The 27,692-nt window shown below is 45.6% G+C and overlaps 1 protein-coding gene across 2 annotated transcripts in view; it reads right to left on the reverse strand.

Moving 5' to 3' along the window:
- Positions 1 to 3,465: 3,465 nt before the first annotated feature.
- The window catches only part of tsc22d2 (TSC22 domain family 2), a 25,152-nt gene continuing 925 nt past the window's right edge, over positions 3,466 to 27,692 (reverse strand). Inside the window, exons 1-3 of one of the 2 annotated variants that reach the window (XM_072688464.1) lie at positions 26,344 to 27,692; positions 7,066 to 7,117; positions 3,466 to 3,861 (exon numbers count right to left, since the gene is read on the reverse strand). The exon at positions 26,344 to 27,692 is cut by the window's right edge and continues 925 nt beyond it. In XM_072688464.1, the coding sequence (XP_072544565.1) occupies positions 3,526 to 3,861; positions 7,066 to 7,117; positions 26,344 to 27,692 (1,737 nt within the window). In that variant the 3' untranslated portion in view covers positions 3,466 to 3,525. Of the gene's footprint in view, positions 3,862 to 7,065; positions 7,118 to 9,352; positions 9,396 to 26,343 lie in introns of those variants that run through there. The other variant, XM_072688465.1, reaches the window with a different exon arrangement.

Here is a 27,692-nt window from a genome sequence, read left to right on the forward strand (position 1 = left end):
CTCAGCTCTTTTTCTATTGGATAGACAAGAGGACAACCCTGTTCACCGTTAGCGTTGGACACAGGTGGAATTTGGCTTCCGCCTTTAACCCATCCGTGGGGAACAGGCACACGGGCCCGGAGCAGTGGGCCGCCATCAATATAATTCAGTGTCAGTGGGCGGAGCTAAACTGCTGTAGGCTGAATAAATGGACATCACAAAAACCATCCATTGCAAGCATGACCTATAGCTATATGTAAACAGGCTCTGCTCTCTCATTGGCTGACTTGTGTTTTGTAGAATTCCACCATTCATTCAGAGTGAGTAGGAGGGTTTAGTGTGAAACGCTCGGTTCTAGATAACCTCCCCCAGTCAGAGCTGTGGTTCTACAGTGGAGGTGAAGGGAAGCAGACGTCTGAAGCTCTAATAAAAAGAAGCTCCTCACAGAAAGTTCTTCACCTAATGGTGATGAAGACGCTGCCTGATGCCTGAGACACTGTTCTACCAGAGTTCTGAGAAGAGTTCGGCTCTAGAACCTGCTTTTAAAACCAGATCATTAAAATGGTGGAGGGATACATGCTGCCTTTAGGGTGTAGTGCAGCTACAGAAAGTAGTCCCTAAAGAGAACTGCATTAGTTGGACCTGATACTTCACTGAACGTAGGCTAGCCTCCCTGCCCCGCAGCTCTGACAACCCTCGGGATTTCTGCGCTTCCGCTCGAATTAACCCTCGGCCGTCGTGGAATTTGAATATTGCATTTATTTAAATACATTAAAATTTTGCAATGTAACAAAACTATTGGCATATGAAATTCCAACACCATTTAAATGAACAAAACATGGCTCACTTCATTTTTTTTCTGCGGCTAGTGTGCAGAAACACTAGTTTGTTTTTTTTTTCGTCTCCGTCACCTCCGCGTCTCTTCCACCCATTTTTTTTTTACATTGTTCACAGCCTGCTATCTTACAATAAGAGTGCTGAATACAAATATGAGGTAAGAAAGTGGTTCGACAAAAAAAAAAAAAAAAAAAAATTACAGATCATGCAGAACATGCTAAAAAGCAACAACAAAAAAAGAAAAAAGTGAAGGAGGAAGTAAAACAAAAACAAACAAAAATAATAATAATAATAATAATAATAGAAATGTGCATAAAAACCAAAACAAAGGAAAAACAGAAAGCTCGAGTTACACTGCTTCGCATCTTTGGTTACAAAGTAGGTTGAAACGATTTTCACAGCTTTGTAATCCCCATCCCAACCTGAACGAAAAGAAACATATGCACAAAACCATCAGGGTAGGGGGGTCAGGAGGGGGTCAGGAGGGGGTCGGGGAGGGGGTACGGGTGGGGTGGGAGAGCATGGCAATTCTCTGTTTTACGATGTCCGTTGTTTTAGAATATCGGCGACGGAAGTGAATACGCCTTCGTTCCTTTCGCTTAGAAAGCCTCAGCCCCGCCCACCCCGTCAGCCCCGCCCCCCACCCCCATGCTCTCTTCATGCTTTGCTCTCTATACAAATATAATGTACATTCATCCCAGGTCTTAACCCCTTCACATTCTCAGCGTAGAGGTAAAACTGCCGTTAGTGTTTGAACTCGCCTCGTCGTGTCGTGTCGCGTCGCGTCGCGTCGGCTCTACTGCGCTGAATCCACGGCCGATTACCGCCCCGTTACTGCTTCTACGGTCGGCCCACTCCACTCCACCCCTAAACTCAAGGTGCTTCTGAAGGACCTCAGAGCGATGAGGTGATGGTTACAGAGAGGGAAGGAGCACCACTTTCAGTTCCATAAAGAAGAACCAGGACTGTGAAGAAACTTGGGGGAAGATGATCAGGTGAATGTTCCTTGGACCTTCAAAGGGTTCTTCACCCTCCCAGAACCCACCCGCATCTCTACTACAAAAGTTCCCTCTATATAGAACCACGTTTGGGGCGCCAGTGAGGAAGACGCCTTTTTCTGCACCCCTGCAGAACTTTAAAAAGGTTCTTAACCTCCCAAATGCGTCCATTTAGAACCATGTTTACATGGCTTTGTTCTAATCAAAGAAATTTCTCTGTAACAGAGATGTGAGAGTGTGAAGAACTAGTTCCCAACACTCACATATAGAACCATGTCTGTAGTCGAGAACCTTTACATTGGTAGAGAACTTTTCCATCAAGTGAAGATTCCTTAGACCTTTAAAAGGTTCCTCACCCTCACACAGCTCCATTACAAAAAACATGTGCTGTGCTGCTGCAGAACTTTGATGGATCTCATCAAAGAACCATGTGATCTGTAATAGAGACGCGTGAGAGAACCTTTACACTGGCGAAGGTTCCACAGACCTTCCGAAAGGTTCTTCACACTCTCACATCCCAATCGCAGGAACCATGTCCGTCTTTCATATCGAACCATGTTTGGAGGGGGGCGCTAGTGAGTCAGATATGGGGTCTTCACCCTCAGACGTGTGAGGGGTGGTAAAGGTCTCATGTGAAGGATCTCCCGACCCGGTTAACTCTTCTCTACCGAACTGAAAGTGGCGGCTGTTCCGCGGCATCGCTCGGAGCCCCGTGGGAAGCACCTCTGTGGTGAAGAGCGCGGATGCTGAATGTGACGGTGATGGACCGGAACGAAGAATAAAGGCTCCTTCTCTCTAAAACCTGTCAGGATCTGAACCATAGCAGCCCTCTAATAAATAACAGTACAATGCAAACTGACGGGTGAACTTAAGGAAGAAGAAAGAAAAAAAAAAGAAAAAAAAAAAAAGGAAGAAAGAAAAAAATATATATATTTATATATTTATATATAATCATCATGTCGTGAAAGTTAAGCAATGGTTGGCTCTGAAAAATAGACTCTTGCTTGAAAACAGCAACGCTAAAAAATAAACCCTTCTCATGGCTGGATTCTTTTTTTTCTCTAAAAAAAACAAACAAAAAATAAACAAATAAACAAAAACAAACAAAAAAAAACAACACTTCTAATCTTTCTGCTCCGCCCCTTTTCTGGCAAACACCAAAATCCTCCAACCACTGGTCACTGGTCAGACCTTGTTTTTTTTCTCTATTCTTTTTTTACATTTTTTTTATGGTCCATCAGTTCATCCGGACTCGGGGAAGGCGGACAGCTGACAGCACGGACACACACTGAAGCACTGCTCGTTGATTTTTAACTTTTTTTTTTTTTCTTTGCTTTTTTCCAAGCTGGTGGTGAACAAGACATTTGTTTTCTCATAATATGATTTAAGAATTTAAGGAGCGCTTCAAACCTTTTCAACCTAACCTCTAACGCAGACGCAGGCCGCGGTCAGCGGTCAGCTAGCGCCGATGCTAATTCCGCTGCTGTATTCGCTCATCCAAGGCTGGAAAACTCAAGAGCAGCTCAATTATCACCCGCGCTACCCAACCTACCGCAGCCGCGTCCGCCAGAAATCAGATCAGGTTTAAAAAAATTAAAATAAAAAAAAAAGTTTAAGTACCCCTTTAATTTGAGGATGCTTCTCCCCCCTCCCCTCCCCACCACCCCCCATCCCATGTATACGCAGTGAGGAAGTGAACGGGGGCGGAGCTCTAAGCGGAGGTGACGCTGGGCTGCGGTGGCAGCGTCTGCAGCGGGGCGCTCGTGGCTTGGCTGATCTCGGGCTGGAACTGAGGCTGAGGCTGTGAGGGAGTGCTGCCGGGGTTGCTGGGGTTTGTACTGGGGTTGTTGTTGTTGGGGTTGCTGGGGTTGCTGGGGTTGGAGGCGGGGGTCGAGAGCTGAGAGAGCTGCTCGTTGTTGGCCAGGCTCTTCAGCACGGCGTTCTCCCGCTCCAGCACAGAGTTCCTCTCGTACAGCTCTTTGATCTGCTCCTTCAGAACCTCCACCTCCTCTCGCACCGCGTACATCAGATGGCTTTTCACCAGATCCTGCGCAGAGAACCGAAAAGGAGGCGTGGCTTATTAGATGGGATCGGGAGAGCAGATGCCACAACATTTAAGTAGGAAAATGAGGTGTATGCAAACATTCAGAAGAAGAAACTGCAGGTTTACAGACAAAAATGAATAAATAAACAAATAAATAATAATTAACACATTTCAGCTTCTTAATAAGAACCACTGAGGGGACCCAGGACCCAAAAGGAGAACCTCCGGTACCGCACGGACTGCTCACTCTGTTCATAACATCCTAGGACAAAGCCCAACCGTCTGATGCTGCAGCAGTTTTCAGATGTTTTAAGCCGTAATCAGACGAGATCAGATTTACACTGGATTCAGGGGTAATTCTCTTTTTCACTGAAGCTCCTTCACGTCCACGCCCTTCACGTCCACGCCCTTCACGTCCACGCCCTTCACGTCCACGCCCTCTGAGGAAATTACCGACGGAATCAGCCACTGTTCTTCACTGAGCTCGAACCTCTCGTTATCCAGGCAGAGATCAGGCGTCTGACCGCTGCTGCTGCTGCTGCTCCGCGTTTTGTCTCCGAGCGCCTGAATCACAGCCACAGCTCCTCCAGTGGATATTAAAAAACTTTCAGAACTTCTGAAGAAAACCCTGGGTTCATCTTCATCATCTTCTTCCTCACGGTTCACACCGGAGCAGCTCCACCAGCTTATTAACAGGTTAGCTTCATCTCATGTTAGATGGCGAAACACCAGTAACAGGACCGCCTCTCCTCAGGGGAGCGTCTGAAGGTACTTCAGGTTTTTGAAGATTTAAAAAAAAAAAAAAAAAAAAAAAGTCAGAAGCGTTGAATAAAAAAACAAAAACATTAAATAAATAAAAACACGAGCGAAGCGGCAGATTCAGTGATCCGGTCGCTGTTGGAGTTTGTGGGCGCGCAGCTGCGTGAGGAGTCTGTTGGAAGTCATGGTCGACTGCCCGAACATCATCTACCACCAACAAACAGGAAGTCAGCACCTCGAACTCGACCCAACATTTGGTTCAGGTTCGTCCGGCCGGCCGGTCGGTGAGCTCTGGCCTTTCAGTGGAATTATTTGCTAGCATCAGCATATTTAATTATTATTATTTTTTAATGACTCATTTAATTTGTTATTTGTAATTTTTTATTAAACAATTTTTTTATTGCAAAATTGTTTGTTTAACCATAAAGACAAATATAAAAGAGCCATAAAAATTTATAAAATGAATGATTTTCATTATTTTGGTCCTAAACTATGCAGCTGTTTCTATGAAAATACCAACAAAAAAAAGTGCACATGGGACACACAGGAAGGTCCTCAGAAACGCTTTAGTTCATCTGAAGCAGTTTAAAATCCCAACAAACAGCTGAAGTAGCTCCTAAAACCCTGGATTTACCCCCGGCAACTTTGGAGCATTTCTATTGGTCCATTCATCAAGAGATTCTGACTCACATTATGTCTAAAAGTAAAATATTTATTTATATTGGCGTTTCCTGTTCCTGTCTGAACACGGAATTGAACCCCACTCTTCTGAAACAGCACCATCTTGTGGGTTAGGAAGGAAATGTGTCTTGGTAATCTGTGATTTGAACAATGGACTTCACACAGGATTGATTATTTCTCTCACCGCTAGCTGGACGTGAAATGTGCAGGTGTCCAAATACTTTTGTCCATATAATCTAACTATATTATTTGAGGGTTTGCATCACCAACTACTATATTTATATATATGATTTGTTTTTTTTTTGTGTGAAGCGAACAACAAAACGGGACAAAATAACAGAAACCTTCAGCGTGCAGAACTAATCGCCCCCTAAAGTTGGAACTTTGTAGAGTCACCTCTTGCGGTGGTTACAGCTGCAGTTCGCTTTGGGGAAGTCTCTCTGAGCTTGTTCACTTCTTGCCGCTGGGATTCTTGCCCATTCCTCAAGGCCAAACTGCTCCAGCTGCTTGAAGTTAGATGGTTTCCAACAGATTCTCAACTGGACCGAGGTCTGGGCTTTGACTTGGACCTTTCCCCTTAAACCCTCGAGCTCTGCTTCAGCAGTACGCTGTGGGTCTTCGTCCTGTTGGAAGGTAAACCTCGGTCTTTTGCTCAAGAGTCTCCCTGTATTCAGCACCATCCATCTTCCCCCTCGACTCAGACCAGCTTCCCAGTCCCTGCTGCTGAGGAACACACCCACAGCACGATGCTGCCACCACCATGTTTCACTTTGGGGCGGGGTTCTCGGGGTGAGGAGATGGAATGCTGGGCTGGGTTTTAGGCTGATCTGATCAGAGAACCTTCCTCCATCCTCCTTCCTCCAAACCCAACACGGGTGTTCCTCTCACTGTCTGTATCTGAAAGCTCTTCAGCTCTGTGGAGCGCACGGCTTACTGTGGTGGTACGGACGGATTCTCCGGGCTCTGCTTGGCAGGTTTGCTGCGGGACCCTGTTCTTTCCATTTGATGATGATGATGATGATGATGATGATGGATTTGACGGTGCTCCGGTGGATCACCCACCCTGCTGGAACCCAACCCTGACCCGTACTTCTCTGCAGCTTTGTCCCGGACTAGTTTGGAGATCTCCTTGGTCTTCATGGTGTGGTTTGGTTAGTGGCGCAGCCTCTGGGGCCTTTCAGAATAGGTGTGTATGCACTGAGGGATCATGTGACACTCAGGTGCAGGACTTCATTTCACTAAGCATGTGACTTCTGAAGGTAATTGGTTGCGCGATAACTTTTTAGGGGTTTGGTATTTAAAGGGGGTGAATACATATGCACACGGCAATTAAAAAAAATATAAATATTTTGCCGTTCACTTCAGATTATTTTGCACGACTATTTTGTGCAGATGAATCACATTCAGATTAAAATACATTTAAATACAGGGTGAAATATATATAAATATACATATACATACTTGTATACACGTATACATAAATATATATAAAGTGTATTTGTGTATATATGACCTAATAATGACCTATTATATATATATATAAATTGTGTTCATGTGTGTATATAAGTGTGTGTGTGTGTAATATATATATATATATATATATATATATATATATATATATATATATATATATATATATATATATACACACACACACACACACACACACACACACACACACACACAATTACTGCTATGTGAGTCTTCCCCAGTGTCGTGCAGCCCTTGTTTATTTATGGTTGGAGGCGAACAGAAAAAGGAACTTACCATTGCTTGCTCTATTTTATTATCAATGGCAACGACACTCGCTCCAGAGGCACTGAAACACAGAGAAAAGTAACGGTAAGAAACACTAACACACACACACACACACACACACACACACACACACACACACACACACACTGCAGTGAAACACAAGCAAGTTGGCTTTCGCTGCAGCCACACCGGAGTCCGGGGTGCCGTCACACCCTCGCCCCAGCAAACGAGCCCAGCTCCATCTCACACAGTCACAACCATCACACCGGACAGTCGACCTGCAGTGCAACCCGTGTGTACACACACGCACACAGAGGCGCACCTTTCTCTGACCGGGCTTGAGAAGTTTAACAGTTACCTACAACGCCCCCGCCGCGAGACGAAGCACTCCACAGAGCACTTCGGGAACCCAGGAGAGCACGGAAGCACGTAGAAAACTTTCCATCGCATTTTCACTCAGACGCTGCTACAACCAAGCAGAGGGAAGAGAGTGTGTGAGCGAGAGTGTGTGTGAGAGAGAGAGAGAGAGAGAGAGAGAGAGAGAGAGAGAGAGGTGGTAACTCTAAAGAAGCCTTAGAGAAGCTTTCCAAACGAAGGCGGACCCCGTGTTGCGTAATGTTAGGCGCCCGGAGGAGGAAGTCATCCCACGGCCTCGGGTCACGTGACCCAATCTCAACCTGCTCACTGTTCTGGTCCTCCTGGAGAAACACATGCAGCCCAACGAGGGCAGGAGTAACAGCGTGCGCGCGCACACACACCCACACCCACACACACCCACCCACCCCAACCAGTGCTCAGAGGTCTGATATACAGACAGCTATTTTTAGTGATTTAAAGTTTAGTTAATATGTGAAAAAATGAGGACACCCCATGAAAACCTCTGCCTTTACTATATTTAGACATCTGGAGATCTGATCATCATGTGATCGACACTGAGAGACGTCTGAGAAATGTCTTCAATCATCATTTATAAATTAGAATTAGAGAGTGAGAAGATCAGCTGCAGATCAGATGATCAGAACATGGTTGGAGAGGATTATTCTGGAGGAGTCTGGAGTCTGATTTAACCCTCAGACGTTTAGTCTGGTCTGATCTTGATTGATGGTTGAAGTGAGAGGTGAAGATGATCACCATGGCCAGATCCAGGGAGCTCTCTGAGGCCTTCAGAAAGAAGGGTGGAGATGCAGAGGAGTCTGGGAAGAAGCAAGAAGCAAGGTCATCCTAGCAAGTTTAGCCCAACAGCAGAACTGTGAGGTCACACACGTACACACCATGTTTGTGAGGTCATAAAAAACTATGATGTCACAAACCCACACACCATGTTTGAGAGGTCACAAAACTACACACTACACTTAAACACCAATTGTCACCACCTATTCAGCCTACAGCAGTTTAGCCCCGCCCATTCACAGTGAAGTTACAAGGAGTGGACTACTGTTTTTTTTTGACAGAAGCTAGAACCTAGCTCATTTACATATACAAGGCTTCAAGCTGTATTATGTGACTATTGGTATTTTTCCAAAATGCTTTAAGCGCCCCCTCGAGGACAGCTGTAGACATGCCTTTCTGGACAAGCTGAGGGATCCAGAAGCTCGATCTGAAAGTGGAGCTGCATGTGGGCTGAGGTGGTAGAGTAACACTACAGGATTTTACACTAATATGACTCTACGGGTTCCGCAGCGTTCCACAGCAGCAGTTCTGGAGAGAGGTTCTCCTCCTGCAGCTCCACCACCAAAGCACTAACCCTGGTGCAGAAGCAGCCTCCGTTAGCATCCCAGCCTAACTCTAAGGGAGAAGCAGAGGCTGGAAAACAGTTGTGTACAAGAGCTCTGGGTTGGGGAACTAAAGCACAAGGAGAATGCAGGATACAGGCCCTTTAAAACCATCAGGTCAGGAGGTGCACGGACCCCAGACGGCTCCTGACACTCGCACAGAACACGTTCTGTACAAAACACAGGAAAGCGCATAATTAGAAACCCGAAGGTGAGTAAATCTGTGTGTGTAAACATGCCAGCTGTTGATGTTTGAGCTAAACTGAGACACTTTTTCCAGGATTTCTCACCCCTTTCTTTCTGTAACTGTAAAAGTCGGTCATCTGTTCCAGTCAGTAATAAACCCTATCTATAAACAGACCTGTGGTGGGGTTGAAGGGGGGGGGGGGCTGGGGTGGGCTGGCGGTCTCTGGCTGGCGGATTGTGTAACAGCTCCTTTCGTCTCGTTTCATGCAGATGTGTTTGGACCTGAAGACCCCACCTCGGTCTGAAAGGAGCGACAATACTGAACCACGTGGGCGTGGCCTGCTCCACTATCGCTCCACATTCCCTTCAATGCTGTCCCTGCTGTTCGTATCAGTAAAATAAATAAATAATGAATAAATAGAATCAGTAACACCTTATAACATCTGGCCCAATAAATATTTTACTTAAACAGTAAGCATTAATGAATCCTTCCATTTCAATTATTAACATTTATCCAGCTACCATCATTATTTAGGTCATATTTGATCGTTTTTCCGTAACTAAAAATATTAATTAAATTGATTAACTGAAATGGAGGCGCTTTTCCTCCTCACCACAATCACCATCACTTTGGTCCCACTCTGTGGCCCAGGGGGTTGGCGCCACCGCTGCCATCAACGCAGAGTAGGATATGCGAGGCTCCCGATGTTTCAAGACCTCGGCAGGCGACGGGGCCTACCCCTACCCCTACCCCTACGCCTACGCCCAAGACTTCACCTTTCACACGCTGCTTTCCATCATACCGTCAACTCTACACCAAGACTAAGGTCTGGAGTCTCCTGGTAGAATCACAGTGGGTCCCCCAAGCCTTCAGCCACCATCTTTATTTACTGCCCTCGGGATCAGACCAGCAGGTGATCAGCGTTCCAGAATAATCAGCTTTGGTCAGACGGGCGTTTACTGAACTCTAGGACGGTGTTTAGGTGTGTTGGACGTGTCGTATTCCTCTGTGACGCAGATCCGGATGGGTTCAGTCCCGATTTACACAGATTAGAAGTTAGCTTATTTCTCATCCGCAGATGCTCAGCTGAAAAGCATCAGACATCAGCATCAGCCCCCAGTTATCAGATCAGATCAGACGGGACCATGAAGAAATACAAAGTAGATGGAAAGCAGATGTGTTTTATAAGTCGGGGTAATAAAAGTGTCGGCTCTGACAAGCGGTAGGTGACCGAGCCGGTTCTTGCTGGAAGATGCTCCAGGTTTTGCTCAAACGTGACTTTTCTTACTTTTGTAAAAGTTGAGGAACCACCTACCAGGGGCAAAGAACCACTGGCTTAGAGCCAACGATACAGTTTTAAAAAAAAAAAAAAAAAAAAAAAAAAAAAAAAGTGTCCAAATGTTTGTGGACAACACAATGACGAATAACGAATGCATTCAGCTCCTTTAAGTTGCACTTGTTGCTGACTAAGATGTGCAAATGCGCGCGCACACACACACACACACACACACACACACAGCACATCTAGTTCCTGTAGAGAAGTACTGCCATTAGAAAAGGAATAGCACCATGCCTAATGCCAGGGATGAGTTGGGGCATGTTTGAAGTCGCTGAATGCAAACAAATCCTCACAGCAAATCTACTCCAACATCTATTAGAAAGCCTTCTTCTCTGGCCAGTAGAGAAAAAAAAAAAAAAAAAAAAACACCTCTGAATAATGAACAGGTGTCCCATTACTTTTGTCTAGTCGGTATTGAATGCTACTAGCTAGCTTTTGGTCTGTTATTGTCCACCTCATGTCCGGACAGTCACATGCACATGCTGGACTCCAGTTCTGGCAGGCTTTCAGGGTTCAGCCTCATTAACAAACAGATGATTTAGCCTCTCAGCTAACTGGCAGGACTTCCTGTGCTGAGCTCAGACCGTCAGACCCCAGCGAGGACCGTATGAAAGCAGTGTGCCGCTGAGCGTTAGCTCGGCCGGGCAGATCGGTGTTCACAACACAAGAGGCTACGAAGCCAGAAACAACCTGTCCAACACACAACATATTAAAAACCTGCTGCAGCGTTGCTCCGTCACGCTTCGCAGGCCGTCCAGTCTAAACAGAGGACGGCGGCTTATCTTCCTCACTCAACCCTCCATAGCTTTTGCTCTGGCGATAAGGGCGGGAGGCCAGAACGGGCAGGCGGGATCAGGACCGGCTCATCGTAAAGCTTCCATCAAAGTGCACAAAGGAAAAGCCACATGGAGCACAGGTACCTGAGAGCAGGAGAGATCACCTGGGGGCAAATAATAATAATAAAAAAATAATAAAATGTTGACTGTACCAGCCTTCAGGCCCATACCGCCTCGGCTATCGCGCGGATCACAGACTTCAATGGGCCGACAGGTCATGTGCTGGACCCCCGGCTTTATGAGGCCAGCTCTTGTGATTACAGTCCAGCCGTGGCACGTGGACGCCGCCCGCCCGCCGACGTTCCTCTTTAACTCAGGAGCCTACAGAAGCCACTGTTCCAGCAGGGCCGGCCTATCCGTATAAAAACACGCCTCCTAAATGAACTCTTATGCCAAATATAGTCGAGCAGAGACCAGTCTCAGGTTTGGCTTCCTCGGTGTTGCATTGAGGAGGCAAGGCCGATGCGGCCGACAGCTAATGCCAGCTCGTGTAAGCTCACGTACACCAGTCAGCCCTAATGCCCGATTCACCTCAGCTCTCCTCAAACCGTGCTGATTATGTGGTCACTCGAACGGAAACGAGCCAATGCAGCTCGAGTCGAGTCAACAGGGTTTAGCTCATTTTTACTACGGGTGTGACGCTGCGTAATCAGACTTACGACTAAAAAAAAGAAATCAGATAAAGGAGGCGTGAGAGAGGTAGACCAGCGGGAGGCCGCCGTCAGGTAAAGAACATACATTTTTTACAGAATACAAAAAGGTTATTCATTTTTTTTCTTGAGAAAAATTTTTTAAAAAGAGAATTAGAAGTGGATCTAAATGGTTAAAGTATGGTAAATAAATAAATAAAAAAATATAAAAAAAATAAACATCTCACTTTCTAAACCTGGTCCAGGTCCTTTTTTAATTATTATTGTTTTATTATTATTTAAAATAAATTTGTCAAAATGCCCCCCCCCCCTTTTCACCGAACTGACTAGTGTGAATGAACCCACCCTTTCGTAGCTCCCCCAAGCACTAGCAATGCTAGCAAAGGGTAAGAAAACACGCCCCCTTCGATACAAGCGATCTTGTTAACATGAATTTTAAGAAAATATAATTTCTAGCATCCTAATTCTAGCATTGTCCATCAGTACATGACCATTCCCGCATGTCCATACTGACCAACAAGATTTTTGCATCTAAAATAAATGCAAATAATGTATTATATAATACAATGTTTATAAATATAATAATAATACAATATTATATATAATAATGTTGCTTTAAGTGACGTCACAGAAAAAAATATATATATATATATATATATATTATTTGTTGTCTGTTCACGTTAGACGGGTCCGTAAAGCTCAACCAAACCACCCATTTTCTTAAATTATTATTATTATTGTTTTGCAAAGAAATCGTTTTCAATTGACTGGCAGGTGAGAACGGCCTGGACTTTGACCGCACAAAGAACAGTGGGGATTTTAGGATTAAGTTTACCACCCTGTCACACAATGTTTGTGAATATGGCTCCCATGTCCGAATTAAAAAATGATATAATAATAATAATAATAATGATAAAAAATATATATAATATATATATATATATATATATATATATATATATATATATATATAAACCACACACACACTTTTGGCAGATGTTTTTGACTTTGTTGTGGATAAAAGAATACATCAATAAATAAATAAATAAATAAAATGTACTGATATATATATAAAAAATGGCCCCTGTTTCGTAAAACACCGCCGCCATCTAAACCATCAGCTATTAATCCCAGTGTAAACTGGTCTGGCTGATCTGAATTATGCACTCCTGCAGCACTGAGCGCTTGTTAATTCGGTCAGTGGGAGCGATCCCGCTCCTGCAGAGGAACAGCTCTCATGTGAGAAGCTCGGACCGGAGATGTTAAAATAATCGCATCTTGGTATCGCGTTTCAGATTCACGCCAACACGAAACCTTGCACAAGAAAACGGGACGTTTCCGTAACTCCGGCGCTGACTGAGCGGAACCAGCCCTGTGTAAAAGGTCAGGCTAAATTTAGCTCGCTTCTCCGTGTCGTGAACTAAAGCATGTGGCGACATCGCCCAAATACAAAGTGCTGGGAGTGCCGGTGCTTGTGGGAAAGCCACACTGGGCTCTGCGGTCAACCTGATCAGGTAAAAATGCAGCGCGTGAATCCAGGGAGGGTCACATTAGCCTACTTCAGTTTGTAACACAAACAAAAAGAAAAGAAAAAGAAGCAAATCTGGGCAACTGGACATGTTAGTGAACTCAAGCAGTGTGGCTGAAATGCGCTAATCTGTGCCGCCGATGCTAACTGAAGAGATTCTGAATGCCGCTTGGTGAGGGCTAAGCATCGCAGCTGCTGTTATGAATAAATCAGTCAATTAATGAATAAATAAAAATGGGCAAAACTTCACCCCACCACTGCTTATACACAGCGAGCCACAATGCCATGCTGTGGGTCCATGCAGCACACGCGCTAAAGCTAAAGCTAAAGCTTCACACCAGGGCCTGTCCACATACTGTACCTATCGGCCAGAGGCTTCGAGTCGCGCAGCCTACTGCCAGGCTGGAAGGCTCGGTAGAAAACTGTCGAGGGGTTCCTGCACTCCATCCATCCAGCAGAAAGAGAAAACAGAAGACAGGTTAAGGCACACGGTGGAGGAGAGAGAGAGGGGGGCGGGGAGGGCAAACTCAAAACGGGCCTCGTTTTCGAGCCGTTGAGAGATTCAGTAGATCAGTTTTAGTGAAGCGCTGAAATTTACACCAACATTTCATTACATCTACTGACCACAGAGGTGACCAACACTCTGCGCTCCTGCCTGGATCCATCAGATCTATGAGTGAGAAATGATCAAGCGTAAGACTCTGAGACGCTCTGACTGGGAGAACCAGACCGGGTCAGAACATCTCCAGAACATCAGGCAGATCGTCTGGGGCGTTCAGTCCGGTAAGCGCCCAAGCCCAAGCGCCCAAGGCTTACTGATGCTCTTGGAGGCCCCACCCACTCTACCTCACACCTTACAGGACTTCTTAAAGGACCTGCTGCTAAGGTTAGTCTTGGTGCTCCAGACACCTTCACCTTCAAGCCTCGATAGGTCAGAGCTGTTTGGTTGGTACAAGGGGTACTTATACAATATTTAGAAGGTGGTTTTAATGTTATGGCGGATTGGTGTTCACACACACACACACACACACACACACACACACACACACACACACACACACACACACACACACACACACACACTTGGGATAGCTGTGGGCTGTTCTGGATTAGTACAACCAGTACAGTCCTGGCGTATGGCTCTATGCTGGGGTACGACGGTGTAAATTAGACTATAGCTATTCCCTTAAACCCCGATTCACCTTCCTTCCACGCTGTGCACAATTCCTGAGCCACGTTTAGAGAGTCGTTCAACCGGCGTTTTATTCACGGACTGTTTAAAAAAGAGAAAACAACGTCAGGAGAAACACAGAGAACGCTGTGAGGAGGCCGCGGCCTCAAACGGTTAACATCACCAACACTACCAGCACTATGGGGCCTATAAGTACAGAATGTCCCATACAGTGAGGAGCTCTGTAGGAGGACGAGGAGGAGGAGGAGGAGGAGGAGGAGGAGTGCCGCCCCCCTCCTCATCTCCAGAGCCATAGTGAAAGGGGAGGGGTCAGTGTTATTTTACTCTGTGTGTGTGTGTGTGTGTGTGTGTGTGTGTGTGTGTGTGTGAGTGAATATCTGGACTTGGACCTTTTCCTGCTTTTCCTAGAAACCCTGGAACACGCTCTGCCTTGGCCACACTGCCACTTCTCACCAGGCATGCAGCTTCTAAGAAGGAGGCCAGAGTATTTTTGGACATCATGAATCACTGCTCGGTGGTCCGAGAGGAACTACTGTCCACAGCCGGTGTTGATCTGAAAGACATCGAGCTAAATAAGCGATTTCGGACGCGGATTCTCTGATTACCCGGCTGTACGATGTTACACAAGGGCCGGCGTGAAGCTGGCCATAGAGAAACACACACCTTATGGTCCTAAAGCAGGATCCATCAAAGGCTCTTTAGTAAAAGCAATGGTTAGAGCCTTATAATGTTCACTGGAGTTGAGAAAATTGGCATTTTTATTATTATTATTATTATTATATATTTTAATGCAGCTATACTGAGTTATACTAGCTGCCACCACGTTTACCAAGTTTACGCTATAATTTCCTTCCTCTATTGTACGTAAACTCCATGATGGAGAACCTGCAGCTCCAGGTTGAGAAGCGACAAAGCTCCGAAAAGGAGGAACCAAAACAAGACATGTGATCAGACCGAGGCGCTGGCGTCGCTACGTGCTCTCTCTTTAAATGTCAAAAGCTAAACCGATGACAGAGAAAGTTATTGCGATGTTGACAAGTTTTGAAAGTTCATTCTTCCTCATGTCTTCACACGCCGCTCTGCTCTGCCCTCAGATCTCTGCATGAAAAGGCAGGAAAGGGAGTAAACTGAGGAGCAGGACCGGGGTCGCACGCCTGGAAGAGATTTCTTGAAAGTGACACTTTCACTTTTTGTGTTGCAAAGCTACAGCTGGCGAGCTTCCGAGACCCTTCTGCAACGTGAATGCGTTCACACCTCTGGGGTCGAGATCCCATTTAGGGGGAAAAAAAGAAAAAAAGAAAAGGGACCTGACTGCAGTGCTGTAAAGGAGCTGGGAGCTGATTGGTCAGGCTGGATTATCAGATATTAAACACTATAAAACGAACAGGCATTTTAAGACAAGTCTCGACTAAACAAAATCAGTCAGTCCAGAAAGTCTGAAAAATTAAGAGATTTACTGAACCCATTAAATCAGCAGCTTGTCTGATCTAAACTGGGGCTGGATTATGTATACACACAAAAATCATCGGATCGGTATGGGCTGATGTTTGGCGTTAAAGTGCGTCAGATCGGATCGGTATGGGCTGATGTTTGGCGTTAAAGTGCGTCAGATCGGATCGGTATGGGCTGATGTTTGGCGTTAAAGTGCGTCAGATCGGATCAGTATGGGCTGATGTTTGGCGTTAAAGTGCGTCAGATCGGATCAGTATCGGCTGATGTTTGGCGTTAAAGTGCGTCAGATCGGATCGGGGGCATTCCTAACGTATCTATTGCTAACAGGTCTTTACTCCTCTTTTATAGGAGAATGCTTTCTAAGGGGGGGGAAGACACAGCTTAAAACCTGCATGCTTAAGTGTAGGGCTGGGCGATACGGTAAAAATACAACGTCACAATATTTAAAGACGATATTTTTACGATATACGTAAATCACAGACTAAATACAATTCTTAAAAACTACTATTAGAGACTCTCCCGTACTGAACACAGTGATTTTACTCAACAGTCTAAGAAAAGCATGTTCTGCATCACGATAACAAAATTGATCATGATACGATAAAATATCGTCATATCGCCCAGCTCTACTTAAGCGATGTTCTGCTGTTTGCTGTGAAGGATTAGTGCTGCATGATGGATTCTGGGTCCTCTACGGCATCGCTCAAGGAACCATCTGTAGCACCTCTGCTTTTTAAGAGCGCAGCAAATCAGCCAACACTCCAGACATTTCCCGGTTAGACCACCCTGAGGGTCTTCTCTAGCAGACAGCTATTCTTAAAACCCAGACACTGCCTCTCCACCCCTCGTCTCTCTGCTGTTCCTGCGCTGGGCTCATCTTTTTTCCCGAGCTCGAGGCTGGAGTGGACAAACAGGCGTGTTAGAAGGCTTCCTTTCACTGGGAAGTAAAGCATGCGTGTAGGTCACATGTTCGGGGCCGCTCCGCTTGTGCAAACACACACATGCTCGGAGGAGCTGGGCCGCTGCACCTGAGGAACTGTGAGGCATTCAGACGAGCATAAAAACCGTAACTGTCAGGCCACGTCAGTCAGCGTGAACGTCAAAGCCGTGGAGCTCACACCTTCCCCTGGGGAAGCTCACAGAAGCTTGCTGGGCGCTGCAGCGAGGAGCGTCAACAGTGACTCAGCACTGAAAGGGGCCTCCAAAGCCCACCGAGCACCAATACGCGAACGCGAACGTCAGGTTGAACAGCCTGATCATTTGAACCTCCTGAAGAAGCTGCGCTGGGTTTCGATTTGGGGAGCCAGGCCTGAACCCTCAGCAGCAACAGCACAGGTTCACTAGTGTCTCACCATCTACAGTAAGGGTGAACGATATGAACCGTCAATGTATATCCCGATATCTCCCACTGTGTGCATAATTACAGACGTTTGATTATTATAAAAAAAAATTATGATTTGTTCTGCCATTAAAACTGTAACAAAAGAATAAATTAGGGGCATTGATGCTCACTGTAATAATAAACAAATTATAATAAAACACCAATATAAAGATTAGATATACCCTATGAGTGTTCTCTCTCTCTCTCTCTCTCTCTCTCTATATATATATATATATATATATATATATATATATATATATATATATATATATATATCTAAATATATATATATATATATATATATATATATATATATATATATATATATATATACACACATACATACATACATACACACACACACACACACACAGTTTATGGTTAAATGACTGCAATCTGATGGAGAATAGACTAGATTGGCCTCAATTAGAATAGCGGTCATGCTCCTCTACGCCCACATGAGTGTCTTTTATTATACTTTATTTTTATAATTTCCCCCACGTTTCTCTATAATGTGAATCTGGCAGCTGCTGTTTCTATTGCATCAGAGGAGCATGACGTATGGACCAATAGAAATGCTGCATGTGGCCGGTTATTAAAGTCTTTTCACATCAACTTCCATTGAAAGTTATGCTGTTTTGGAGACACCAGAAACCAATTAAATAAAAATAATAATAAATAAATCTATAGATCTCCTATGGGCAGATCTTCCTCAGGGTTCTTGCAAAAAAGTCCCTAAAAGTGACCACAGACAGAAATGACCACAGCTCTGCTCTGATAATGATGGATCCGATTAATCCTCATAACCTGAACAAACCCCTAATAAGACATTAGTGAAGGTCAGGATCTCTGAAAACTCTGAAGCTCATGCTTAATCAAAGGATTACTCTGCTTTACACTGGCTTCCTTACAGCAACTTAAAACCCACAAGACCAGCCTGACGTTCTGCAGAGGTTCTAGACGACTGGGTCGGAACATTGCGCTTCTTCTTCGTCACCTTCAAGAACTGACTGTTCACTTGCTGCCTAATGTATCCACCCCTTGAACACCCCCGATCATCAGTGTTCCTACTCTCTACTCACTAACTACTACACGCCGGTGGGTTTGATGGTTTTAATGTTATGGCTGATCAGTGGATATCCGATATCTATACCTGCCTGCCTGCTACCTGAAGTGCAAAATATTAACGGCCATTATTGTGCATTATATCAGCGTTCAGCCTCATAAAATCACTGATCTAACCGCTCCTATCGGCCGCGTCCGACGTCCAAACTGCAGCTGGGTTCTCTCTCCTCTCAGGTTAAAAGTACACGGTGTAGCCTGGAGAACTGCAGTGTATTAGGACCCATTATCTCTACCCCAGTCAGGGAGGTGCTCACTCTCAGCAGGAGCCGAGGAGAACTGAGGGCTCTTTCACGTCAGATGCCGCTGAACTCCGGGACGACCTCGGTTCGTGTTCTTCTTAATTACCGAAAAGGGAAAGGGTTATATAATCTGAAGGCTCCGACAGCCGGAGGGCGCTTCGCGTACCATTCGTCAGGGAACAGCAGACAGTCTCGGACAGAAATGGACAGACGTGAGGACACAGACAGGGGACCAAAACAGGAGAACAACCCGAGCACTTTTATTACTGTGCAAGAGGGAAGATTTTTCTGGACTCTGTAGGTGTTGAAAGGCTGATACGGTTTGAAATATTCAGGGTATGATAATTACAGATCGACTGGCTGTGGCGCTGAAGGAGCTCTAGAGCGTTAATCTGTGTTTATCTGGTGTTTGTTTGTTTGTTTGTTTGTTTATTTATTTGTGGACACCCCTTGCTACTGTCAGTTGCACCCATCACTGACACCCAAATGTGTGCAGCTTGTCTAGTCCCTGTAGAGAAGAAGAAGTACTGCCAATAGAATAGGACTCTCTGGAGCAGATCAACATCATGACCCTATTGGCTCCATGCTGCCTAATAATGCCAGGCGTGGGCTAGAGGGGTATAAAGCCCCCCAGCATTGAGCTGTGGAGCAGTGGAAGAACTGTGTTCTCTGGAATGATGGTGCTGCTGCAGCTCCATCCTGTACTTTTGTGATAAGTTGGGGAGTTGGGGATGATGAGATTGGGTGAACATCCAACATCTGGACCTCGCCAACATTCTGATCAATGAAATCAACGCAATCAAATCCTCACAGCAATGCCTTGTCTCTAAAATCTAGTATAAAGTCTTCTTCTCTGGACAGTAGAGACAGTTCCTCCAAAAAAAGCAGGATCGACTCTAACAGCCTTGATTTTAAAAGAAACAATGAGCAGATGTCCCAATACTTTTGTCCATTGAACGGATGGGTATGAGGCTGACTATAGAATGACTGTCCAAGTAATCAACTCTCTAATAAAGCATATTAATATGTCCAACAACAATAACGCCGTCAAAGTGGGAAACCCCCCCCCCCCTCACCATCAGACTGCCAGACCTCAGAAAAGGACGCACTTACACATTCTAACCACTAGGCGGGTCTTCATGGTCCAATTCAGCATAAACTCTTGCAGATGCAGGACTCAGAAAAGCCTCAGATACTACATGCCCTCCATCACATGAGCCCCTCAGGCCAAGACCCTCCACAGCCGAACCTTACGATACCCATCACGATACAGGGGTTACACATTCCGATAACTACTGTACTGTAGGGGGGCGCTATTTTTAAATATTTTTTTAAACAAAGTATAACTAGAGCTGGGCAATATGACAATATTAAGGATATCATTAGTGCTTAACAATAACTGATCAACTGCAAGTTTCATTACAAACGGTGTAATTACACTGCTTTAATTACTTGAAGGGCAGCAAAAAGGAAAAATCACTGCTACTGATGTATTTAGTCTGTGTTTTTTTGATATATATTTTTTTGTATTTATCGTGTATCGTGAAAACATGTCTTTAAATATCGTGATTTGGTATTTTTACCGCCATATCGCCCAGCCCTACCTATAACCACATTACCTCATGGTCACTTCCCGCCTGATTAGGCACAGCTTTGCTTCAGTGATTCTGGCTAAACTCCCTCGTCATTCTAACGTCTAGATCATATGTATGGTGTCTGCATACATATATCTTTGCGGTCATGTTAAAAACCTTGTATCTCCAAAACAGCAACTTCACAGGAGGAGGGGGAAAAAACCTTAGTCTATTTTCTTTTTTTCTGCCGTTACCTACGAACCAGATCATCTCCATAACGTCAGCTTTAACCTTCAACGTCCGTAAAGACTTTAAGACTTTAAGACTTTAATTCCAAGCCATTTCGGAGCATTTCTATTGGTCCTTTCATTAAAAGCTTCTGACAGAATGTAAACAACAACGGCCAGAGTCACATCATGGAGAAAAGTAACAACAAAATTGCAAAAATTAAGATTAAGTTATTTACAAGACAGCGATGATATCCCCCTGCATTATTATTAATATTAAGAATATTTTTATAATATTAATTTTATTTATTTTAATTATAATTATTACATATTTCCAATATGTCCTACACTTTCCATTTCCACACAGTTTGGGAATGGAAAAGGTACAGATTACTTTATTCTTTTCATATAATAATAATAATAATAACATATTATTCTGGTTAGCCTTGACTTGACAGGATGCTCTGTATTCATTTCTGTATATTCTTCTATTCGTTCTGATTGTATATTTACTCTACGTGAACCGAGGAGCCCCGGAATTAATTAATTCATTAATTCATTCATTTTATTATTATTTTTTTTAAGTTGTTTTTTCCCCCCTTTTTTTTCTTTGTTAGCTCAGAAAGCACCAAAAATATTATATTAACTATCTGAATCTGAATTAATGAACATATCGCAGGGAGAAAAAAAAAATGTATTGCAGTGTAGAGCTGGAAAAATTATCGCCACGATAATTAAAGACATTTTTTACGAGAAGATATTTATCGCAATATTTTGTCATGTAGACAAAACACACCAACAGCGTCTGATTTTTAAAACCTGATATCCAAATACTCTCCCATACTGAGTACTGTGATTTTTACTCAAAATATTCTTTAGTTTACTGAATTAAATAAGACTGATTACACTCTTTGTAATGAAACGTGCCGTTAACCAGTGCTCTTTAAATACTGCTGATATCCACGATATACTCATAAAAGCATATTTTGTACCAAGATAACAAAATTTATCACGATAAGATAAAAAAAAAAAAAAGGTCATATTGCCCAGCTGTATCGCAGTGTTTATTCCCCCGGTATCGCTCAGCCCTATTCACGTGCAGGTCACTCTGGATAAGAGGAATAGTCGTAAAAACGTCGCTGTTATAAGAGCTTTAGGATACACATCCACATGTTTACTTTCCCAACTGCCATCATCACCATCACCACCACCATCATCATCATCATCATCGCAGTGCATCTTCCTATACGCTCTGGGGCGTGTTTGAACACCAGTGGTCTCCAACCCTACCGTTTCTCAGACTTCAAACCAGACCCTAATCCACCCCACCTGATCCAGCCCGTCCCTGGCTTCAGAAGTGTGAGACCGGCTGAATGCGGAGGGGGGTGGTGCTAGATTTGGCTTTGAGATGAAACCTGCAGGAAGTCAGAGCAGCTCTCCAGCAGGAGGGATGGAGCTGCTCTACATAAACCTACCTGAGCTACACCCGCTCGCCCGTCTCTACGTGATCGATGCGCTCCACAAAGGAGAGCAAAGCCACGCTCTTTGACTCAGAAACCAGTTCTGCCAGCAGACTCTTACAAGCCTCCACGTTCTACACAGTGACAAGCGCAGCCCTAGGAAAGCCACGGCCCCCGAGCTTTACAGCGTGAGGCTCAGGGACAAAAAAAAATATATATAAAGAAAAAAAATACAAGAAAAATCACAGCACATGCTTTACGGGTTACAGTCAGACACCGGCGCAGCTGCGAGGTGTGCGCATATCTGCCGTGCTTCTGCAGAGAGGATGTGCTCGTTACAGGGAAATATTTCAGTCGTTGCTAAACTGGAATGTCGTCCTGGGGAATTCGACTCACTCAACACTTTTATCTTGCGGGGACAACTGCCCATCGGCGGGAGCGGACACAACGCAGCCAGTGTTCCTTTACATCGAGGGCGGACAGAATGCCTTTGATAGGGGAGGGAAGGCTGGCAGTGCTTTAAAGAGGGAGCACGGCCAAAATTGAATGTACACTTTTCCTCAATTAGACCAAATGTAGCGGATTAGCTACCGAGACATTAGAGGCGTACGAAAATAAACAATATATCGAAGTATTGACATATTATGTTCGGCAATACTGCATCTAATCTCAGATAATTAATAGTTAACACGTAAACATTGGTGTCACAGACAAGAGTTCATTATGCATTAGGTGTCGCGGGCTGTCGGGCTGTCGGGCTGTCGATACGATCCAGGACTTAAGATATATTGCGATACTGTAAGCAAGACAATATACACACACACACAAACTTCTATTATTATTAAATTTAGAAAAGCAGTCATAGTATACAATGTATATTACAGTATATAAAACCTGAGCCAAAAAAAAAAGTAGACTTTTTATCCAATCAGAGCAGTAGGAGCGTAGGAATATCGCATGTCCACATACTTTTGTCCATTTTTATCACATGCACCATTCAGCATTTATAAAGCCCCTCAGCAAGTGGAACTGTGTTCTCTGGAATGATGGATGGTGGTGCTCCATCGCATTATTCGTATAGGATTAGGAGTTGGGGTGGCTGACCGCAATCAGACCCTCACAGCAGTGCTCCTCCAAAACGTAGCACACCGCCTTTCCTGGAAAGCAGAGGCAGAGAGCTCCTCCAACCAAAGCAGTACGAACTCAATGAATGAGCAGGTGTCCCCATACTTTTGTCCACATACTGTAATCTACATCTGCTCGGACTACATCCCAATTACACCGAGTTAAACTGCGCAAATTTGATTGGCTGCCAGACTGCGGCTTCAAAGGGGAGGGAGGGGCCGAGGAGCTTTGTAACGGGGCCGAAGCAAACAACATATTTACAGTGCAGCATGTGAGGGTGCGAGGCCTTATCTTTGGCACTGAGGCTCAGGGGGTGGTCTTCTATTCGCTGTGCGATAGGCTAGACCCTAGAACACCCCCACCCCCCTCCGCCCCCGGGGGGCTCCCTATCAGTGGGAAAAAAGGTGTCGCCCGTTAGCGACAAGTGGCCCGGGCTTCGGGCGAAAAAGGCAAATCCCCGTCACGTAGGACGCTTCGGCAAGCAAACCTGGAACAGGCAAAGCAGGAGTGTGTGTGAGAAGTCGGTGTTGTGTACCTCACCACACACACACACACACAGGCGAAGCGAAGCCGCAGAGCCACTTGTCAGTTCACCATTTCCTTTGAAGCCAGCAAACCGAGTTGATGAATCGTGCTCAAAAAAAAAACGTGCAACTCAGGAACCGAAAGTCGAGCATTCGAGAGGAAGCAGAGCAGCGACACTTCTCAAGCGAAACCGTGTTAAAACTCTTTACTCTGCTTTTTTTTTTTTCTTTCACCCCGGCCATCGAATAATAGCAGGCTGTGTGTTATTTCTGGAACGTGCACACACACACACACACACACACACACACACTCCTTTTTCTAGGGTTTGAGCGATCGGCAGTTTGTTAGCTATGCTTCTTCTCAGCCTTATCGTTATCTGCGCTGCCATCAAGCGAATGGCACAGAGCCACAGAAAAGCCCTCTGGGGTCCGCAACACATGGGCCTTTCAGCTGCCCTGCCAAAACTTTCCTATATGAGCAGCGATGGCTGACGTGATAAACACCTCGCTGTGAGCCGTCCTGATAAATAGCTGCTCGTCTTTCTCGCTTCCTTGCTTGAGGAAGATCAGGCCACATCCGTTCGACAGCAGAGCTGTGCGTTGGAGATGATCAACATCTGCTGCTCTTCATCTAATGAACCCTTCAGTCTAATTACTGTTAGTAATGAACCCTGCAGCTGATCAGTGTTTATTAACTCCTCCATATGATTAGAGGAGATTACTGTTATCAAAATATCACAATTTATCACGATACGATAAAATATCGTCATATTGTCCAGCTCTAATATATATATATATATATCCTCATAGAGGAGGTACGATTCAGTACACAGGGATATATTGCGATGCTGTAAAAAAGGAGACATTCAATTCTTAAATATCTAAAATTTTAGCAAGAATATCGTCAGAATATCGTCAAAACACTTACTTACTCTACCCGAAAAGAACAGCACTCATCTAGCAGTCACAAAATCTCTGCATTAGGGGTGTAAAATAATATCAATATATCAAAGTATTCTGCTTTGCGATACTGTATCAAATCTTAAAAACACAGTATTTTTTTCTTTTTTTAATAATTCCTAATAGTTTAGATGTGAAAATGTGGCGTCAGACAGTGGATACGTTTGTGGAGTCTTCAGATCCCACTGTTCTGATTCTGATTGGATAAAAACTTTTACTCAGATTTTATGCAGATGAAGGTTCTGTCCTAAAATTCGATTAAAATAATAAATCACCCGGCATTCGATATTCAAACCCCTGTATCATGATATCGGCAGGTTCTTGCCAAAACAATAAACCAATAAACTATGACTTCAAATCAATACTGAGGAATTATTGATCATATCGAAGTATTGCGATATTACGATACTTCGATATCTTCTTACAGCCTGGGACACGGCCACGAATGGCAGAAGGCAAACCCTCAGGGGTCAGCGGCAAGGCCAGGGTTTAAAGGAATAAGGAAACTCTTGAAGCAGAAGGAACTTGAGGCTTCAGGCCATTCAGAAGACGCTCTGGTTTGACCGCCCCCGCACCGAACACCTCCCACCTCAGCCGTTTCTGCATCATTCTGAAAGAAACTCGCTCGGCTGAAACTCGCCGGCGGTGTCTGAGCGAAAGAAAGGCTATTTTCGTACGCGAGGAGGCTCTAACGAGAGAACCCAACACTGGGCTTCCTTCCTGCGGCCTACGCTGGGTTCGTTACAGTGCACTCCCACCCCGACCCTCAACAAGATCCGCGATCACAACACCGGTGGTCCGCTTTCGAGGTTTGGGAGCGCAATTGAGCGGCCATGTGATGAGGACAAACGTCAAACCTGTTCAAAGTAATAATAATAATAATAATAATAATAAAACAACAACATCTCCCGAATATTACGCCCCCCCCCCTCCCCCGAACCAGGTTCTAGGTCTCCATCACTATAATAAGCCAGTAAGCAAACCTTCTCCAGTCATGTTAATGAGGCCTGTCCACCGTAAGCTCTAGATAACGCTAAGCCCTGACACCTGGACAACACTTCATCTGATGGTCCACTGTGAAAGCTCTGTCGATCCCCCTCTGCTCTTTAACCTGCATGTGGAAACCTGTACGAAATGAACCGTAAGACTGATGGTAATAAATAGGCCTTGAAAAGACAGTGGGTCAATTTTAGATGAATTATTCAGTAACTACTGCAAATTAATCGGTAATTCCTATGTATAATATATAATAATAATTACTGCTCATGGTAATTACTATGGATCTAGAGCTGGGCAAGGTGTGCATGCTCCTCATTTGAGCATATTGTGGATATTGTCAGTGTTTATATACTTTAAACAGCATGTTTATTTATAAGGAAAGCATCTCGGCCTAGTTTAATTAGTGGAGCACGAATATGAAATACTGAATACTGTGTGTGTGTCCACTCCAGCTTAACGTCAGATATACTATAACTATATTTAATAACTCTATTTTAACGTGACCTTGTGCTTGTGCTGTCACTCACCCCTTATGAAACTAACAGGAAAGTTGTGTGGTTACGAGGAGAAGGATGTAAGCAAGTATGAGGCTATAAATATCTCACCATCAGAGACCATCACAATACAGCCTGACCCAACACTGAGCTGCCCCCGTTCTGGCAGGCTGGCAGGCCCGACGTCAACTTTCAACACACGGGAGAGTTAGTCATTCCTCACCTGTCATCATCCCCGTCGATAGGGATGGTTATTCCAAACAGGCTGTTCACTCCGGGGGCGGCCAAAGGCAGGTCCTCCGTGATCAGGGGCTTGCCCAGATCTTTCCCAGGCATCAGAGGAACTTGGGCCAGACCTTCCGATTTCCTGCGGCCCTCCTCCGGCTGGCCGAAGCCACCGACGGCGGCTCCGTTGCGGGTCACCTGGGCTTGGGACGAGCTCGCGTTGGGCACGCCTCCACTGGCCGGAACGGGCGCGCCGCCCATTGCGGCTGACGCGGGCACTGCTGGCAACGTTTGGGCGTTCTGCGGAGGCACTGCCATGCTTGCGGGGGGATACTGTCCCAACTGAACCGACGGTCCTGTGGGAATAGGGGTCACTCCGCTAATCATTCCCGCAGCGAGCTGGGGCAACAGGTTAGGAACCGAAGAGCCAGGCTGGCCACCTGGTAAAGGAACAGGCATGCCCGCCATATCCCCTGGAACACCTAAGACTGGCACGCCCCCCGCTGCTGGAGTCGGGACGGGAGACGGCCCCTGGCTGACCGGATGGACCACAGACAAGCTAGCACCCGGAAGCGTTTGGGCGACAGTCAGAGACAGATGCTGCTGTCCGTATTCGGCTAGGCCCGGCTGGGTGGGCAGGTGGTGTCCGAGAGGTAACTGCTGCTGCTGCGGCGGCGTCTGCTGCTGCTGGGCCTGATGGGCCTGCTGGGCCTGCTGATGGGCCTGCTGCTGGGCCTGATAGAGCAGCGACTGCTGCTGAGGACCCGGCGCAACTCCAGGAGACTTCTGAACATGACCGCCTTGATGTAACCCGTTGTGCCCGGGCGGGAGAAGGCTGTGAGGAACGGTGACGTGAGGGCCGGGTCCTGCGGGGGCCTGCTTGCTACCGAGGGGGTCAGAGGCCAACGTCCCAGTGCCAGGAGGCACCTGCTGCGGCACGACGCCATAACCATGCTGCTCGAAAGGATGCAGAGACGCATGGAGCAAGGCCGGGTCCACGGCGGACGACTCGTCCCCGGACGGGCGGGCCACGGATCCCACGGTGGCCCCTAGCCCACTGTCTCTATCCGTGCCTTGCTCGTTCACGCTCGCATTCGCGTGCCTTATGCTGTCCACAGTCCTGCCCACGTCGGGGTCTTTTTCATAATACTCCGTGCAGGTCCACCTGCCTCTCTTGAAGGGCTCTCCGGTACCGTGGTCGAGTTTGATGAGCCTAAAGCGAGAACTGCAGGAGGTGGTGGACGACTGGGGCAACTGGACAGGGCCCTGCGCCCCTAGCTGCCCCACTCCGGGCGACTGCAAGCTCCCAGGCAGGCTCCCCACCTCCCTAGGCCCGAAGCCCCCGTT

This window comes from Salminus brasiliensis, chromosome 9 (genome assembly GCF_030463535.1).
Source record: "Salminus brasiliensis chromosome 9, fSalBra1.hap2, whole genome shotgun sequence".
Lineage (NCBI taxonomy): Eukaryota > Metazoa > Chordata > Actinopteri > Characiformes > Bryconidae > Salminus > Salminus brasiliensis.